Source organism: Mustela erminea, chromosome 13, assembly GCF_009829155.1.
Source record: "Mustela erminea isolate mMusErm1 chromosome 13, mMusErm1.Pri, whole genome shotgun sequence".
NCBI lineage: Eukaryota > Metazoa > Chordata > Mammalia > Carnivora > Mustelidae > Mustela > Mustela erminea.
The window spans coordinates 27,295,750-27,315,573 of NC_045626.1; the positions used below are offsets into that span (position 1 = coordinate 27,295,750).

General features: G+C 46.8%; 1 protein-coding gene across 2 annotated transcripts in view; it reads left to right on the forward strand.

The window, feature by feature from the left end:
- The first annotated feature begins 4,683 nt into the window (after positions 1–4,683).
- The window catches only part of PSTPIP2 (proline-serine-threonine phosphatase interacting protein 2), a 71,515-nt gene continuing 56,374 nt past the window's right edge, over positions 4,684–19,824 (forward strand). The window contains exon 1 of one of the 2 annotated variants that reach the window (XM_032310063.1): positions 4,684–4,977. In XM_032310063.1, coding sequence (XP_032165954.1) covers positions 4,945–4,977 — 33 coding nt within the window. In that variant the 5' untranslated portion in view covers positions 4,684–4,944. The remainder of the gene's footprint in view (positions 4,978–19,824) is intronic. The other variant, XM_032310062.1, reaches the window with a different exon arrangement.

Here is a 19,824-nt window from a genome sequence, read left to right on the forward strand (position 1 = left end):
ACATGGGGCTTCATCTCACAACCCTGAGATCATGACCTGAGCTGAAACGGAGAGTCAGACACTAAACCAACAGCACCACCAGGCTTCTCTCTAGAAACGATTCTTATGACTGTTCGGCTTTTTAAAATGAAGTTGTCTGGTTTTGTTTGTTTGTTTCTTTTGAGTTTTACAAGTTCCTTATATAAATATTGGCTATGAATCCTTTCTGGAAAATATACTATAAATTTGTTTTGTTCTGTGGCTTGCCTTAATGGTGGCTTTTGACAGAAAAACAAGCCTGTGTGTAGTAAGTTACTCATTAACTAATGAAAATTCAAATCTTGATGGTATCTACCCTTAGCCCTTGCTTCCATGCAGTCCAGAGCTCCTCACCCACCATGCCATGAGCCCCTGGGCCCTTCAGCCTCCTCCTGGATGTTTGTCCCTTGTATTCCATTCCTGTCTGTCCTGAGCCTCTTATCCATTCCTCCATCTACTCAGCTTCCCACCTTACTGACAAAATCCAGCCTCTCATTTTGACATTGGCTTGACAGACCTGGGCTTGACACAGCTGACTCCTACTATGGGGACTGAAAGAAAAATTGGTAGAACTGTTGTTGATGAATTCCCCGGTGGGATCTATCATTGTCCAATCCATGAGACAACAGGAGAGAATGTCAGTCTCACTTTGGGTCCTTTGAAGTCTTCTTGGGGAGGTAAGAGATGAGAGAACATTAGGATATAAATAATACATTATTAAGGGCTAGTGTGTGTGATATGGATGACAAGTTCCAGAGATTTGAGAAGTGAGAAGACACCCAGGGCTGGAGAAGTTGAGGAAGTGGTGACGGGTGGAACTTGAGCAGGAGGAAGAGTGACCCAGGTAGCCCGCCAAGCGTGGGCAAAGATGGGGTGGCAGAACAGGGAACCTGACTGGCTCGGGTTGGGGGAGGGCAGGAACCTGGGCAATGAGATCGGAAAGGTCAGGGGGGAGCCAAACCCAGGAAAGTCTTGAAAGTCAGGCAGAAATGTTTGGGACTTCACTCCAATGGACAACAGGGAAACTTGGTAGCTTTGTGAGGAGGGGAGACATGCGAAGAAAGCAGTTAAGTTTTAAGGAAGAATGATTAGAAAGGGTTGGTGGGAGGAAAAGGAGGAAGAGGGATGTAGACATCAGACTGCGTGAGAGTGTGAAGGAGAATTGGTGATGACAGTGGCTCTTTGTTATTTTGGCAACTCATCATCATTTAGCCCACCCATTTCCCTGGGGGAATCTTTCCACCGAAGCCTCTGGGGAAAACTTCCCCTTCCTCCACTGCTTAAAGTACAGACGATACAACTTTTCTGGAAAAGCATTTGGCACTATATTCCAAGAACCTTAAAAATGTTTATATTTTTTATATTTATCAGAGTAATGTTTCTGAATGCATTAGGGAAATGCTAAGGAAGTATTGGTATACCCACTCGATGGGAAATTTTGCAAAAGTTAGAAATAATATTGAAGAGGTTTTTTTTTTGTTTTGTTTTGTTACTTTGTTTTTTTAAATTTTGGGGGCATTTGTAATAAACTCACAAATTCAGAGGTCCAAAGGGCATGAAATGAAAAGTAGTTCTCCCCCACTACTATGTTCCCTCAGCCCGATCTCCTCCTTAGAGGGAACCATTTTAAAACGTGTGTGGGGGGCGCCTGGGTGGCTCAGTGGGTTAAGCCGCTGCCTTCGGCTCAGGTCATGATCTCAGGGTCCTGGGATCGAGTCCCGCATCAGGCTCTCTGCTCAGCAGGGAGCCTGCTTCCTCCTCTCTCTCTCTCTGCCTGCCTCTCTGCCTACTTGTGATCTCTCTCTGTCAAATAAATAAATAAAATCTTTAAAAAACTAAAATAAAAATAAAATATGTGTGTGTATGCGTGTGTGTGCGCACACGTGTGTGAATTTTTCTGACCTTACTCAAATGGCAGCTTGTTTTGCATCCTTTTTTTTCCACTTAATATCTGGTGATTATCCAATATCAATACACAAAGAACTTCTTCATTTTTTTTTAAGATTTTATTTATTTGACAGAGAGAGATAACGAGTAAGCAGAGAGATAGGCAAAGAGAGAGGAGGAAGTAGGCTCCCTGCTAAACAGAGAGCCCGGATGCAGGGCTCGATCCCAGGACCCTGGGACCAGGACCTGAGCCGAAGGCAGAGACTTTAACCCACTGAGCCACCCAGGTGCCCACTTCTTCATATTTTTAATGCTTGACTATTATTTCATTATGAAGATATATCACAGTTTACTGAGTCGATTCTCCATTGATAGACATTTAGCTGTTTCATATCTTTTGCTGGAATAACCATATTGCTATGAATAACTATACATACTTCACTTTGCCCATGTGAGAATATATTTGGAATTATGTCTTTGACATGGAATACTGGGTCAAAATATAAGCGCATTTTAAATTTTGGTGACATGACCAAATTTCTCTTCCTAGAGATTTTCAAGTTCTACATGCAAGAGTGTCCCATTTAGCTGACACTGGGTGCTATCAAAGTTTTTGTTAGGAAAAGTGCATTTAATGACTTTAGAAGATAACTTATGAAATGTTAAGTTAAAAAAGCAAGATTCAAAATTTTATGTACAACAAATGTGTTTTATTGGAAGAGATTATGCCAAAATATTAACAGTGGTTATCTTAAAAGTATTGATCATTTAATGTCACTTCAAAATTGCTATAGCAAAATTGCTATTGCTATTTAACTTTGTTAGTAAAATCTCTCCAATTGGTTGTAGACCCTTAGATATAGTACATATTTTATTTGTCTTTTTACTCACAACACCTTGCTCAGACGATGACTTTAATAAGGTTGAGGAATGAAAGCATAGTATTTTCTGTCAGTGTGGACAAGCATTTGTAATTTTCAATTCTGCCACCAGGTGGTGGAAGAGAGTTAAAATTCAGGGATCTTTGGCCCCAGAGCTGTGAAAATCAAGCATTATAGGCATTGTGAACATTTGGAAGACTTCCAAATATGTATGTATGTGTATGTATATATATATGTGTATGTATATGTATAAATGTGTATATATATAAAAAAATAAAGTTAAAACTTAGACAATTAGAATTGTGTCTAAAATATCTGCCCCCAAATATTAAAAACTTCCAGGAAAAATCTTGGTGCTGTCTTCCTTAACTTCAACTTCTTTCAACTTCCGGTTCATGCTATTTTTTTTTTTAAAGATTTTTATTTATTTATTTGAGAGAGAGAATAAGCAGAGGGGAGAAGCAGAGTGAGAGGGAGAAAGCAGGCTCCAAGGGACTCGATCTCAGCACCCTGAGATCATCACCTGAGCTGAAGTCAGACACTTAGCTGACTGAGCCACCCAGCCCTATATATATATTTTTCTTTTTTTGAAGATTTTATTTATTTATTTTGAGAGAGGTGAGAGAGACATGAAGAGCAGGGGAAGGGGTAGAGAGAGAAGCGGGCTCTCCGCTGAGCAGGGAGCCCACCACAGCACAAGATCCAAGTACCCTGGGATCACAAATCTGAGCTGAAGGCAAGACCCCCAGTTCATGCTATTTCTTACCTCTCTTGCAGTTCATCCTTCCTCCTGGTGCCCACCATGGCCTCTCCTGCCTCCAGATGGTGCTGCCAGGCTTCCCCTCCTCCTAACCTCACTGCTTTCCAAAGGGATGGACACCCAGATGGCTGGGTACATGCCACTTGGAGTGATCCAGGGCTGGAGTCACTTCATCTTCTTAGTTGTGGATAACTCTGCAGGTGGGATTTCATCCCAGGGCGACTGGGTGTGGTATTTTCAGGCAGGATCTTTTAGCTATCCTTCAGATCAGCCCAGCAATTGCCCTCTGCTGTGTCTGGACAGAAGCAGAACCTACCCAAGGGGCAAATGCTTGCCTCTTCAGGCCTGTGGTTGCAGGTGGCCATGAGTACTCAGTCTTGGTACCCTTGATCTTCATCTTCCCTTCCTTGAGCACCTGCTCTTGGCCCAGGGTGGATTTGCCCTGGGGGGGTGGGGTGGGGTGACATCTGTCTTTGACCCTGGCCCTGTTTAGAAGGGCAGAAATCTAATCCAGCTCTTCACCTGTTTAATACCCTGGCATCTTGGGCAAGTCATTCAGCCTCTCTGAGCCACAGTTTTGGCTCAGGGCAGGTAGGTCAGGGCAGTACTTTGTCCCAAAGCACCACAGTACTTCAAAGCAGGGAAGGGTCGGCCTTGTCCTGGGGTTATGCATGTCCTAAGGGTAGAAGAGTGCAGGGGGAGGGAGGAGGCTCTGGCTCCTACTGGGGTGGCATTGGTGGAAAAGGGTCTTGGGTCTTGAGAAATGGGAGGAGGTCAGGGAGGAGCTGAGCTCTTGGAGGCCTTGGAAGGACGCCTTAAGGGACCTAAAGTCTAGGGCTAATAGTGTCAATGACCTTTCCTTGACTTTTACACGAAAACCTGGCCAGGGGCTCCTCTGTAGCGAATGCGTCTTCTGTAGAACGCAGGACTGGCTGAAACGTCCGCTGGTATGGTCAGTCTTCAAGCTCTGCGGAGCTGACACCTGGTCCAAGCAACCTCTGATCAGGCTGAGCCTGGATTTCTCCGCCAGGATTTCGGTCGGGGGAGGGGGGAGCACGTCGGCGGGAAGGGAGTCAAATTCGGGAAGTCGGCAGGCCCAGTTTCTTGCAATCCTTGAAGGCTTCCTGAACGAGGGGGCAATTCCAGGGTCACAGGTCGCGGGGCTTTCCCTGGGCGTGGGCGTGGGCATGGGCGTCGCCGCTGGACTCCAGAGCTGCGGTCCGGGAGGAGCTGTGCGCCCTGGGCGGGCGCTATCGGGCGTGGTTTAGGACCCGGGGCGGCCTCCGGGCGGCCGGGCGACTCCCTAGGCCCGCTGCGGGACAGCGGGCTGCCACAGTCCGGTCACCCGGCGCCTGCCAGCAGCTCCACTCGGCTCGTCCCCTGCGACGCGCGCCGGCCATGACGGGCGCACTGTTCAAGGCGAACTTCTGGGTAAGTCGGCGCCGCCCGGGGACCTGTCTGCTGCCATGTGCCCTCTCGGCCCGGCCCCCAGCCCGCCGCGCGTCCCTGAGCCCCCAGGGTCGGGTCCCCGCGTCCCCTGCCCCCTGGGCCCCAGCGGCGCGGCGCCCCTATCTCCCGGCCGAGGATCTCGAGACCCAGGCGTGGAGCGGACGGTCCGGGGAGAGCCGCCGATGTCCCCGAGGCTACGCCAGGCGCGGATCTGGGGGACCTGTGTGAGCCTCGCCAGCTGACAGCGGCAGGCACCCCGCACCCCCACTCCGGGGACTGTCTTCTCCAGGTCGGCGGACTCGAACGGTGTGTCCCAGCCCCGTTCGCGCCCGCTTTCCCCCTGGAGACCAAGAGGGTTTTCCCCGCAAGAAGCTTCGCCTGTTTCTGGAGTCCGCTATGTCCCCGCGCAGAGCTGCGCGGCATCCAGCGCCCGCCTGCCCCAGTCCTCTTCCCCTAGTCCTTTCGCTCCCCAAGTGCCCCTCAATAGTCTGTAACCCTTCATGCGGAGCAACCGCCTTTAAGGCAGGAGCAGGAAGTCAGCACACCTCAAAGTCTCCTATCTAGGACCCTGCTGCTTGCAGCTCCCCAGCACAGCCCTGACCCCAAAGTGTGTGGAGAAGCATGGTGCTGTGGCTTCAGTGACCAGGTTCAGATCCTGCCCTGGGATGCCCCGTTTCCTGAGGGCTCTGTCCAACCTGTAGGTCCCACTGCAGGCATTGTCATGGTGGGAAAAATTAGGGCAGAGACCTGCCTTCCCATGCCTCAAAGTGTGACACCTGTTTTCAGGTATCAGCCCAAATGTCACCTCTTCAGGGAAGCCTTTCCTGATTGCTCCCAGCAGGCTCTATTGCTTGCTCACGTGCCCCACACGTTCTGTTCCTTCCTAACATTTGTCAGTTTTTGGTTTTGAACTGGGGGACTGCAAGCCCACCACTGCCCCCCATTGAGCTGGGGAAGGATGGATCCTCAGCGAAGAGTTGTTGGTTGAGCAACTGTGTCTGTAAAGCCTAAGGGCCAGAGACAGGGTGAGTCCAGGAGCCTCCAGGCTCAGAGGGCTCCCGGGCACTGACTCCTGCTTGCAGGAGTGGGTAGGGGTGGGGGGCAGCGGGGGTTGTGTGTGCGCACAGAAAGGAAGTCTGGGTTTGGAGTTAGAGGTGAAGGTCGGGGGGAGAGAACTTTCTGTTTATACTCCTTTTCCCCCAAGCTGGCCTTATACTTTCAGACAGTATCTGAGATCCTGAGAGAGATTTTGCAAAGATGTCTTTTATCTCTAATTTCCTGTAACACTTTATATCAAATAATAGCAGACTTTACTGTGCACAGCCTGTGACTAACACTGTTCTTTTTTTTTTTTTTTAAAAGATTTTATTTATTTATTTGACAGAGAGAAATCACAAGTAGTCGGAGAGGCAGGCAGAGAGAGGGAAGCAGGCTCCCTGCTGAGCAGAGAGCCCGATGCGGGACTCGATCCCAGGACCCTGAGATCATGACCCGAGCCGAAGGCAGCGGCTTAACCCACTGAGCCACCCAGGCGCCCCTCTTTCTTTCTTCTTTTTTTTTTTTTTTTTTTAAAGATTTATTTTTAGGGACACCTGAGTGGCTCAGTCAGTTAACTAACTTAAGTCAGTTAAGTCAGTTAACTTAAGACTTAAGTTAACTTAAGTCAGTCAGTTAAGTTAACTCAGATCAGTTAAGTTGATCTGCCTTCAGCTCAGGTCATGATCCCAGGGTCCTGGGATCGAGTTCCACATCAGGCTCCTTGCTCAGTAGGGAGACTGCTTCTCCCTCTGCCTGCTGCTCTCCTGCTTGTGCTCTTTCTCTCTCCCTCTGACAAATAAATTACATCTTTTAATAAAAAAAGATGTATTTTTTAGCATTTATTTGAGGGAGAGAGAGAGAGAAAGAGAGAGGTGCTCCGGTGGGGAGAGGAAGAGGGAGAGACCCTCCAGCAGACTCCACGCTGAGCTGGGAGCCGACTGGGGAGTTCAGTCTCAAGGCCGGGAGGTCATGACCTGAGCCGAAATCAAGAGTCAGATGCTTAACCAACCGACTGAGCCAACTGACTGCCCAGCTAACACCGTTTTAAAGCCTTTACACATGCTCCTCGTTTAAGCCTCACAACTATCCTAAGAGGTAGCTGACTTACCATCATCTTACAGATGAGGAAACGGTGTGGCAGAGAGGTTAAGCAACGTTGCCACGCTGCTAGGGCTGGTAAACAGTGGAGCAGGACCTTGCGTGGACCAAGGGCTCCGTGAATGTCTTGGTGAGGCTGGCGCTCAGCTAGACGGTCCCAGCACTGCTGTCTGCACGGCTCCTTCGGTATTGCCAGAGATAGGTGGTGGGTCACCATTTGACCCTGCGTATGACGCTCTCTCTCCTGCATGGCAGGCACTGGGTGTCGCCATCAGTGGAGCGCCCAGCGCTGCCGCAGTGCCTTGCATGTGAATGCTCAGGAATCAGGCAGGTGGGACAGTTGTCTGGGTTTGGGGACAGAGGGGCATAAAGGAACATGCTGGAGACCTCAGCAGCATCTGTGAGGCCTCCACCCACTCAGGGGGTAGGTGAGGCCAGGCTGTGGTTAGAGTGGAATCACTTGCATGTTTCAAGGGCAAGAAGGTTGTGATTGGATATGGTAGAAAACTTTGGAAACACAAGTGGGTATCCGTTGACTGGATTTATTGAATATTTATGAAATACCTTTTCTGTGTAAGGATTTCTTTTTTTATGATTTTATTTATTCATTCGAGAGCTAGAGAGAGAGCACAAGCAGGCGGAGGGGGAGTAGGAGACGGAGAAGCAGACTCCCCACCCAGCGGGGAGCCCAGATCGGAACTGGATCCCAGGACCCTAAGATCATGACCTGATCCGAAGTCAGATGCATAACCGACTGAGCCACCCAGGTGCCCGTCTATATGAGGATTTTTTTTTTCTTTCTTTTTTTAATATTTATTTATTTGAGACAGTGAGAGGACGCGAGCACAAGCAGGTAGAAGAGCAGAGGGAGGGAGGAAGCAGACTCCATGCTGAGCAGGGAGCCTGATGCGGGGCTCGATTCCAGGACCCTGGGATCTTGACCTGAGCTGAAGACAGGCGCTTAACCGACGGAGCCACTCAGGCGCCCCTATATGAGGATTTCTAATTGAGGCGGCATTTGCAGACGTAAGGGTTACCACCTTGGTTAGAAGGTGTATTCCCACGGGGAAGCAAGGGAGGGAGGGCAGGCTTTGGCTTCAAGTTCGTGGAGGAGGAAGGGGTAGGGATAAGGAGAGTCCAGCAGAGGCCAAGGAAACTGGGCTGGGAGGGAGGGTCTGTTGCTGAGTGCAGACCATAGGGAGAGCAAAGGAGATCAGGGAGGACTAGCCAAGGGCAGAGGAGGTCAAAGCCACAGGGCAAGGCGACCAGTTGAAGGTGAGCACTAGAGAGGAGAGGAGGGCTCAGAGGAGGCTCCCTGTAACGTAAAGTGGAGAATGAGGTAAGGGCTGCAGAAATTAGGAAGTCAGGAGGAGGAACTTGTTTGTGGGAAGAGAGGGAGGAGGAGGAAGAAGAGGCAGAGGCAGCATTAACAGTAGCTAACCACAGGTTAGCCATGGCGACGACCAAGGCCAGCAGCATTCTGAAGCCCCCAGCCCCATGCCAGGATTGGTGGTCTGGGAAGGCCATGGGAAGGACAGAATATAGAGAACTGTGTGAAGTATGGAAAGGCGTCAGTTACCAGTGGGCGCTTGGAGGTTCACTGGCCAGGTTTGAATCCCGGTTGTGCTCCTTAGGGTGACAGTGTCTCTGTGACTTTGGGTGGCTGGTTACGTCAACCTCCCTCCTCCCACCCCACCACGAAGCCTCAGCCCTTCTTCCTCACTTCCATAAAAATGGGACATGAACCACGTCTAATCCCTCAGTGCCAGGCACGGGCATGGCACATCGTGAACACCTGTGTTGTCAGCTACTGTTACCATCAGCACAGAGCTGAGAATTAAAGGCAGTGCCTCAAAGAGAAAGAATGAAAAGATATGAGGTCCCCAAGAAAGGCCTCCGGAAGGATACCTTTGTGAATGCAGGAGAAGAGAGGGGACAGACAAATAAAGGTGGCAATAGGGGTACAAGCAGGAAGGGGCCAGCACACGCCCAAGAGAGGGATGTTCCATGGAAGTGGAAAAGCCCTTGGCCAGATTAAGTAGATGCTCCAGAAAAGGCACGAGTCAGCACATTCTTTTTTTTTTTTTTTAAGATTTTATTTATTTATTTGACAGACAGAGATCACAAGTAGGCAGAGAGACAGGCAGAGAGAGAAAGGGAGCAGGCTGCCTGTTGAGCAGAGAGCCCGATGTGGGGCTCGATCCCAGGACCCTGAGATCATGACAGAGGCTTAACCTACTGAGCCACCCAGGCACCCTGAGTCAGCACATTCTTTATACATACTCTTACTCAAATGCCCCATGGAAATATTTATTTATGTATATCTATATCTATATCTATATATTCATTTTTTAAAGAGATTTTTATTTATTTGACAGAGAGAGAGAGAACAAGGGAAGGAGGAGCAGAGGGAGAAGCAGGCTCCCCACTGAGCAGGGAGCCTGATGCGGGGCTCCACCTCAGGACCCTGAGATCTTGACCTGACCCCAAGGCAGACGCTTAACTCACTGAGCCACCAGGCGCCCCGGAAATACTTATTTAAAGAAAACTTTCCATGGATCTGTTTGAGAGGGGAGAGTCAGCGTTCCTTGGAAGCGGGATGGTCCCTGAGTGGGTCTGATGGGAAGCGCGGGTGTGTGGCTTCTTTCCCACCCTTCCCTGCGCATGCCGGGTTTGGGGCTGCGTGGTCAAGTGCTGCTGTGTAATTTAGCATGTGAACATTGGTGCTACCTTGTCAGAATAGGACAGTGACCATGGCTGTGGTTTCCAGCACTCTAGGGAAGCAGCTAGGACACAGTAGGACACCTGCCAGTCTTTGGCGTGATCAGACAATGTCTTCCAGATGTGGACACGCACAGGTGATGTAGAGCCTGTTTCCGAAGAGGTAGCTGACCTCCTGCACCCCAGGAGAGTCTCACGTTCCTCACGGGGATGTGAGGCCCAGGCTGTCTGTACGCTTTGTCTAGATCCTTATTTTAACAAGGGCTTCCTGATTCTCAAGGATCTTGGTCTAGACCAGCTTCCTAGTCTCTGTCCTGCCCCTCCTCTGCACCCTCCTGTACCCACAGTAGGTGGGGCCTCTCTGTTCTGCCAGTGGAGTGACCAGGGCAAGTCTCTGGGGTGTTTGACCTTGCTCAGTGCCCTGCTGTGCACCCAGGGCTGTCCCTCTGCTCCATGTATTTGGCTACTGTGGAATCTTGTCATTCTGGAGCCTTACCAGAACAAAGCAGGTGCCATATTGGGCTTTGCTAGATGACTTTTTTTTTGTAGAATGACCTACAGCTGTATGGGAAGCTGCTTTTTTTTTTTTTTCTCTTAAATAAATAGAAGAAAGCATGTTATCACATAGGCCCTTCATGTTGACTCCATGTGCTAGTTTATACAATGTTTAGGCAGTGCTTTAAGTCTTTAATACTCTCTTTTGAAAACTGGTCCCTAGAAGTGCATCGCAGGGCTATTTTGTATTGTTTTGCCTTGTGGTCAGAGGCAAGGTAAAATTATTGACAGTCAGTCTTTTTTTTTTTTTTTTTTTAAAGATTATTTATTTATTTATTTGACAGAGAGAGAGAGATCACAAGTAGGCAGAGAGGCAGGCAGAGAGAGAGGAAGGGAAGCAGGCTCCCTGCTGAGCGGAGAGCCCAATTCGGGGCTTGATCCCAGGACCCTGGGATCATGGCCTGAGCTGAAGGCAGAGGCTTTAACCCACTGAGCCACCCAGGCACTCTGATAGTCAGTCTTCTTCAATTTGTTCTTCCTAGAGCAGCCAGTGGGACTTATTTTTAAAATAATTATCAAAACCCTCTTTTCTTGTTTTATTTTCTTACAAATTTAATGAGAGGCATGGGACCTATCCTTAAGAAAAATTAAAAAATTCCTGCTTTTCTCAACATCATTATACAGAAACTCATACTCTCCTGGTAGTTACCACCACTTTAAAAAAATAATACGATTATACTGCTTTTTCTTTCTTTCTTTTTTTTTTTTTTTTAAAGATTTTATTTATTTATTTGTCAGAGAGAGAGTGAGAGCGAGCACAGGCAGACAGAGTGGCAGGCAGAGTCAGAGGGAGAAGCAGGCTCCCTGTGGAGCAAGCAGCCCGATGTGGGACTCGATCCCAGGATGCTGGGATCATGACCTGAGCTGAAAGCAGCTGCTTAACCAACTGAGCCACCCAGGCGTCCCTATACTGCCTTTTCTTGATAGAACAGTTTAAAAATTATCTATTGACCTACTGCTCTATTTGAGGATTTAGCTCTTTCATCTTTTAAACAATTTAAAAAAAAGATTTTATTTATTTAGGGGCACCTGGGTGTGTTAAGTGTCTGCCTTTGGCTCAGGTCATGATCCCAGGGTCCTGGGATGGAGCCCCCTGCTCAGCGGGGAGTCTGCTTCTCTCTCTGCCCATCCTCTGTTTGTGCTTACTCTCTCTTTCTCTCAAATAAAAAAAATATTTTATTTATTTATTTGAGTGAGAGAGAGCAGGAGAGAGAGAGAGAGCGAGCATAGGCTAAGGGAAAGGCAGAGGGAGAAGCAGACTTCCTGCCAAGCAGGAAGTCTTCCAGGACCCTCATCATGACCTGAGCCAAATGACCTGAGCTGAAGGCAGATGCTTAACCGACTGAGCCATCTAAGCGTCCCAATACGGGGTATTTTCAATACCAGTGTTCGTAAAGCTGCCGTGAACCTTCCAACCTCCCAACAACGGCTTCATCATTTGCCTCAGAGTCACAGACTGTTTGCCAAACAGTATGTGTGTGAGCAAAGCAGGAAAATCAGACTTTTCAAAGACACAGTAGACTGGTGGCTGTTTGTTTAAACCAGCTTTCTGGGATTAGCTCTACCTTACATTGCATTTTGGGCTGAAGATTAGCCAAGGGTCGGTAAGAGGTTTCAAAATATCTGGTAGAGGTTTTTCTTCATGAGAACAGGAAAGTTTTTCCCCAGCGGGCCCTGATACCCCTGTCTTAAACTCTTTGTACTACTTGTATGTGTAAGGAGGCTCAAGACAGCACAGGGCTCTTAAGGCCCAGTGCACAAATCCATAATATTCATTGTTTTCTATCTTTGGGAACTGTTACCTAGCTTCAAAACTCACTGTTCAAATATGTCTGTTTCATTAGCCTTGACCAGGTCACATGGGATTGTAATAATAGATCAGAAACCAGTTGAAGACTTTTTTTTTTTTAAACAAATGATCACAGCTAACTATTTTTGAAAGTAAAACAAAAGAGTATTCTTAGATATTTAAATGCTCTAGTTATCCACTATTCTTAAAAAAAAAAAAGACTGTAATGATCGTAAATATTTTTTTTTTTTCACAGACGACTTCATTCTTTGTACATATTACTGTTTATGGGGGTGGGTTAAGGTTTCAAGCACTTTCATAAACCCTCAAGGATGATACTAAAATTTCCACCTGCCTCAATGACATCACCATTTTTACAACTATATTTTAGCAGTGAGAGAAAAAAAAAAGAACATGAAAAGTTGTAATGGCAGCAGAAGGCTGGCCCTTGCCTCACACCCACAAAGTTCACAAAAATGAACCACATTCACACAAAACTACTTGCTACACCCCAGGGGGCTTGGGGAGGTGGGTGGGGAGATGTGCCCTTGAGCCCACCCTGGGACTTTGTATTGATCTCTGCTTCTGCTTCTAGATCTTGGTTAGGAGATTTCTGAAAGTCCATTGCATGTTTCTAGCAGTGTATTTATCACTCTGTTTTTTTTTTTTTTAACAGATTTTTAAAAAATATTTTTTTTAAAAGATTTTGTTTATTTATATGACAGATCACAAGTAGGCAGAGAGGCAGGCAGAGAGAGAGGGGGAAGCAGGCTCCCCGCTGAGCAGAGAGCCTGATGCAGGGCTCGATCCTGGGACCCCGAGATCATGACCCGAGCCGAAGGCAGAGGCTTAACCCACTGAACCACCCAGGTGCCCCTTTAAAAAAAGATTTTATTTATTTATTTGAGAGAGAGAGAATGAAAGAGAGCGAGCACGAGAAGGGGAGGGTCAGAGGGAGAAGCTGACTCGCCACTGAGCCCTGGGACTCCAGAATCATGACCTGAGCCGAAGGTGACAGTTAACCTACTGAGCCACGCAGGAGCCCATAAGTACCTCAGATAAATGAAATCATACAGTATTTGCCTTTTTATGACTGGCTTATTTCACTTAGCATAACTTAGCCCTCAAGGTTTATCCATGTTGTAACATATTTCAGAATCTCCTAACTTTTGAAGGCAGAATAATATTCTGTTATGCATATGGAGCATATGTTGCTTATCTTTCCATCTGTAGACAGATACTTGGGTTTCTTCCACATTTTAGTGCTTGGGAATAATGCTGGCATAAACACAGGTTTACAAATATTTCTTCAAGACTGGGGAGCCTGTGGGGAGCCCAAATGGCTCAGTCGCTAAGTGTCTGCCTTCAGCTCAGGTCATGATTCCACAGTCCTGGGATGGAGCCCCACATCAGGCTCCCTGCTCTGCAGGAAGCCTGCTTCTCCCTCTCACGTTCCCCCTGCTTGTGTTCCCTCTCCCCCTGTGTCTCTCTTTGTCAAATAAATAAATAAACAAAAATCTTAAAAAAAAAAGACTGGGAAACCTGGGTGACCCAGTTAAACGACTGACTCTTCATTTCTGCTCAGGTCATGAGGTCATGATCTCAAGGTCGTGAAATCAAGCCTAGTGTCCTGCTCCACGTCGAGCACAGGGTCTGCTTGAGAGTCTCTCCACCTCTCTCTTGTCCCCTCTCCCTGCTGATACTCATGTGCTCTCTTTCAAATAAATAAATAAATAAATAAATAAATAAATAAAATCTTTAAAAAATCGATTTTTTTAAGATCCTGCTTTCAGTTCTTTTGGGAATGTGCTCAGAAGTTTAATTGCTAGATCATAAGGTAACTCTATTTTTAATTTTTTGAGGAGCTGCCATATATTGCTGCTGGTGACTGCATTTTTGCCAGCAGTGTAGAAGGGTTCCAGTTTCTCCACATTCTCATCAACACTTTGCTGCTTTCTAGTTTTTTGTTTGTTTCTTTGTTTGTTTTAGTAATAGCCATCCTAAGGGTACCAGATGATATTGTAGTTTCATTTTGTATTTCCCTAGTGGTTAGTGAAATTGAACATCTTTTCGTTTTCTTGTTGGCCATTCATGTATATTTAGAGAAATGTCTATTCAAGTCTTCTGCTCACTTTTGAATCAGATTGTTTATTTTTTTGCTGTTAAGAGTTATCTCTTAAAAACAAAAAGGAGTTATCTCTATATATTCTGGCTATGAACCCTTTATCAGATATATAATTTGCAACTATTTTCTCCCATTCTGCGGTTGCTTTTTTACTTTGCTGTTAGTGTCTTTTGACACACACAATTTTTAAGTATTCATGAAGTTCAGTTTGTCTGTTTTCCCTTTTTTTAAAAAAAGATTTTATTTATTTATTTGACACAGAGAGAGATCACAAGTAGGCAGAGAGGCAGGCACACAGAGGAGGGAGAAGCAGGTTCCCCGCTGAGCAGAGAGCCCAATGTGGGGCTCGATCCCAGGACCCCGAGATCATGACCTGAGCCGAAGGCAGAGGCTTAACCCACTGAGCCACCCAGGCGCCCCTGTTTTCCCTTTTGTTATCTGTGCTTTTGGTGTCATATCCAAGAAGTCATTGCCAAATCTGGTGTTGTGAAGTTTTTGCCCTATGTTTTCTCCCAAGAGTTTTATTGTTTCAGGTCTTACAGTTAGGTCCTTGGTCCATATTGAGTTAATTTTTGTATTTGGTGTTAAGGAAGTGTCCAACTTCATTCTTTTGCATGTGGATATCCAGTTTTCCCAGCACCATTTGTTGAAAAGATTGTCCTTTTCCTATTGAATGGTCCTGGCACCCTTGTCAAAAGTCATTTGTGTATGCAACAGTTTATTTCTGGGCTTTCTGTTCTATCCCATGGTCCGTCTTTATGCCAGTACCGCACTGTTTCGATTACTGTGGTTCTGTAGTAAGTTTTGAATTCAAGAAGTGTGAGTCCTCTAGTTTTGTTCTTGTTTTCCAAGATGGTGTTAGCTACTCAGGGTCCTTTGAGATTCCACATGAATTTTAGGCTCAGTTTTTTCTATTTCTGCAAATTATTCACCTTTATCAGAGACTCTTTAAAAAAAAATGCTCCAGCATTCCAGGTATTTTTAAAAATCCTCTTCCTGCCCATCCTCCTCTGGAGACCGCCTTTTTGGAGACCTCTGTCCTTTGTTTCAGTCAGGCCTGCTGCATAGCTGTCACCTTGGGCTTCCCTTCAGTGCCCTCTTGAGCTGGAGCCACTGTTTTCCAGAACCTAGTCACTTAGAGAGCTCTCAAAAACATATATGAGTTCGTATCCTTCCCCTGCTTGAATTTCTCCAGTGGCCTCTCGTGGCCCTTGGAGCCTAAAAGTCTGACCATGGCTTACACGGCTCTGCCAGACCCAGCCCAGCCTGCCTCTCTGCTCTGATCACCTGCCTCCCCCTGCTTACCTACTCTAGCGTGGCACTCGTAGGTCAGTTACCAAATGATGATTACGGTTTCTAACGAGCCAATTCACTCGACACTACGTGACCGTTCCTATGGCGCCCTGCACCCGTAAGACAATCTACAATCCTGTACTTACCTCTTTAGCGTCTAATTCCCATGACTGTAAGCCCCATGAGGTGCGTCTGACTTGTTCACACCTAGGATGGTGCCTGGCATGTAGCAGACACTCATCAAATATCAGAGTGAGCAGATGAACAAAGGAAGTGAGCAGTGAGAGACATACGTGGCAGAGAACGGAGGCTACTCACCCAAGCCGGTGAAGTGCTCTTGTCTTCACTTTCCCGTTAGGGGGAAGCGTCCTTCTGGGCTTCTGCAGAGCCTGCTCTACTGTGACTGGCTGGTCATCTTGTGCTTGGGAGAGTGATCTCATCAAGGATGGTCTTTGGCCCTGCTGGGAGCCGCATGTCCAGGGAGAGGCACAAGACCCACATACAGAGCAGGGTCCACACGCGGGATGCTGACCACCTGATCAGAGTCCCTGTGACCAGGAGAGAAAATCCAGCACTGGTTAGAGAGAGGAGCGTTCTTCCCGAGTCATCATGCCGTCTCAGGCCGCTCAACTCAATAACAATCTTCAGTCTTCCATAGCAATACTTCATGGCTTCTGTGGGTCACAGAGAGACATGAGACATCTTACTTTTTTGAGACTATTCTCTACTCAATGAGATGATTCTTACATGCTATTTAAAAATAATAGTTTTTAATACTAACGTAACAAAGTCAAGGAAATTAAAAATATATTGTTAGTAATTTGGTACTTCTTGCAATTTTTTCCCTCCACATGTGATTATAACCCTAGTGTATGTACTATTTTGTATTCTACTGTTTCTATATAATAAATAAAATACAAATACGATAATAAAGTATAGGTTATCTATTGCTATCTACTTTTCCTAATAATCATTTAAAAAATACTATAAGTGATGTAAGCCTCTTGATGTTTGACATTTATATAATTTCTGAAGTTTTCTGTGATAGTGTCGTGCTGTACATCTTCATTCATTTAGGGCATTTAAAAATTGGCTTCTTTGAGTACCTGTTTCTGGAGACTCAAGAAGGAACTTGTCACTGCCCAGCTGTTTTACTATGTTTCTTTGATGAGATCACTCTCTCTCTTTCCATGGTGATGACATCATACCTTTTCCACACTGCTTAGACCTCCACTTCCTTCCCGTATGTTTACTCTGTTTTGATGATCTTGCTTCCTGCTCCATTACGAAGCCCCACACCAGGGATGCCTGGGTGGCTCAGATGGTTAAGTGTCTGCCTTCGGCTCAGGTCACGATCCCAAGGTTCTGGGATCGAGTCCTGCATCGCGCTCACTACTCAGTGGGGAGCCTGCTTCTCCCTCTGCCTGCCACTCCTCCTGCTTGTGCTCTCTCTCTCTCTAGCTCTCTGACAAATAAATAAAATAAAATCTTAAAAGAAAAAGTCAGACACTAGCTGGTGAAAGCTCATTTACCTTCAGTCTAAATAAGATTGGACTTGGTCATAAGTAACAGAAAACCCAAAACAACAGTGGCCTCGACAGGGGTAGTGTTTATTACTACCTCACGTATATGGAGTCCCCAGCTGGTCATTCCAGAGCTGGCACGGTCACTGATATGTCAGGACCCACACTCTTGCCCGTTTGATCCAGCGGTACCTGGTTCTGTGCCAGGTATATAATGGCTTTGATGTAGGCAGGCCCGATCCGACAATCCAGAGAGGGTCACTGCGCTTTGTGCAGGATAGAAATGAAACATAAGGGGCACCTGGCTGGCTCCGTCAGAAGGGCAGGCAACTCTTGATCCCAGGGTTGAGGCTTTGAGCCCCATGTTGGGTGTAGAGATCACTAAATAAATAAATAAATAAATAAATAAATAAAGTAAAAAAACTTTAGAAAAACGAAATAAAAAAAAATCGAACACGAGCCGGGAGGAAGTGGAAGCAGAGTTTATTGAATAGCGTAAGTGATGGCATATGGTAGGTGGAATGTCTGGGAGACTCAGACAGGGAAGGAAAGCGAGTCTCTCTGTTGCTTGGGGTCAGGGGTTTACACTGGGAAGGGGTCCAGGGTGTGTGTTCCTTCAGGAGTCCAGGGAACGGTCTGCTTCAAGGCGATGTCAGGTGAATAAGAGGTGTTATTTCACAGATCACTGAAGGTGGGGTCTTGATAACAGCACTGGCCGAGGTTCGTTTGGGTCTAGTTTCCAGCAACATGTTGGGGATTCGGTTCTTTTTAGATGTAATCGGGGTTTGGAGGCTCTGAGAATGATTCACTCTCCTGCCTCGATCTTGGAGTGGGGACAGAGCTCCTTGATTCAGATGCAAGGTGAAATACAGAGTGTGAGTGAACGGGACCTAGCAGAGAAACAGCGAAGAGGGAACCTTTCTAAAAATGGGGCTCCCCAGGTTCCCTAGCTCAGATTCACAGGCCCGTGTGTTGAAGGACTGACAAAAGCATTCATTTAAAAACTTCTGGCATAGGGCGCCTGGGTGGCTCAGTGGGTTAAGCCGCTGCCTTCGGCTCAGGTCATGATCTCAGGGTCCTGGGATCGAGTCCCACATCAGGTTCTCTGCTCCGCGGGGAGCCTGCTTCCTCCTCTCTCTCTCTCTCTGCCTGCCTCTCTGCCTACTTGTGATCTCTCTGTGTCAAATGAATAAATAAAATCTTTAAAAAAAAAACAAACTTCTGGCATATATATATATATATATATATATGGATTTCCTAGAAGGCAGACGTAGTCTCAGTGTTCCCGGCACTATCTGAAGGGACCGGTTTCATACATCCGACATGGCAGGTATGGTTTCTTCGCGGCCCATTAAATAAGCATAAACAGGTGCCTCATTAAACTTACATTTGTGTTTTTATCACCAGGGAGAGCGAACATTTATTTTCTTGTTTTGTTTCCTCTTTTACACATGGTTCTGTTTCTTTCCATGTGCCACTACTTATGAATCCACGTGAGTCTGAAGAAAGGGTAAGGATATTCTTTGCCATTTACTACGAATATTTGGATGCACGTTCTTGTATCTGCATATGGACGTACACATACATGTGTTGTGTATGTAATTCGCATGTTCTAGCATCCAGTAAATACAGCGTGTGGTAGGGATGGGCAGTCCTCAGGCCCTCGAGCTTCTGTGCTGGGCGTTCCTGGGTTGCACTCCCAGCTCTGCTCCCTTGAAGCTGAGGGATGTGCCCTTGTTCAAATCACTCCATTTAGTGTCCTCATCTGTGAAATGACTAATTATACTTAAAATGTGTGCATCTTGCAGACGTTGTATATAGTCTAGTGTGTTGAGCTAATCTTTTGTGATTACATCTATTACACACCAAGTTTATACACTTCTCCTGGTGACTTTGAAAGTCAGGGGAAGAATGAGCCCTGCCCTCAGTGGGCCTGTGCTCTCGTTGAGGGGCAAACATGCATCTATGACCCTGATTGGAAATAGGCTGGCCTACTCAGGCTTTGCTCAGGCTAACGGGTGTAGGTTAGCAGGAGAGGATTATGGGGCCCTCCCAGCTGAGTAGTGGGTGCCGTGGGGCACCAGCCCCTAAAAAGTGCTAAGATAGCATTGGGCATGTGATAAGATGGGGAAATCTGTTTCCAGAATGCCTCAGGGAGGGTGAGGCTTGGCAGGAGGCTGGAAGAAATACTTGAATAAGCTGCTTAGGGAACGGGACTCAGACTCCACGTCTACCTGCAGGTCCTGTCTTGAGTGAGATGAGTTAATAGTCTGGTTCCCTTGGAGGGGCCAGAGCCTAGTTTCGGGCTTAGTTGTGTTGGGTGAGGGATACAAGCCGAAACACTGGGGTCTTTTCCTCACCACAGTCAAATGAGGTCTTTCTTCTCTGCTCTCGTCCTGCAGTGCTGATTTGATTCTACTCCAGTGTGAACTGAAGTGACATGTTATAAAGGGCCACAGATGTCAGAAAACTCTAGATCTATAGTTCTTTACTGCTCCAAGCCTTGGTTGCCCTGCCTCTTGGAATCTGCTCTGAGGATATATTCCTATTAAATACAGACACTAAGCTTTCTCCCTTCCGAGACAGTCAGGTCCTGAACAAGGGGTCTGAAAAGAACTTAGCTCTCTGGAAGAAAAAGTATTTCCTTAGGCCTTTGTTGGCTCTTTTGCTAACGGCCGGATCCGGAG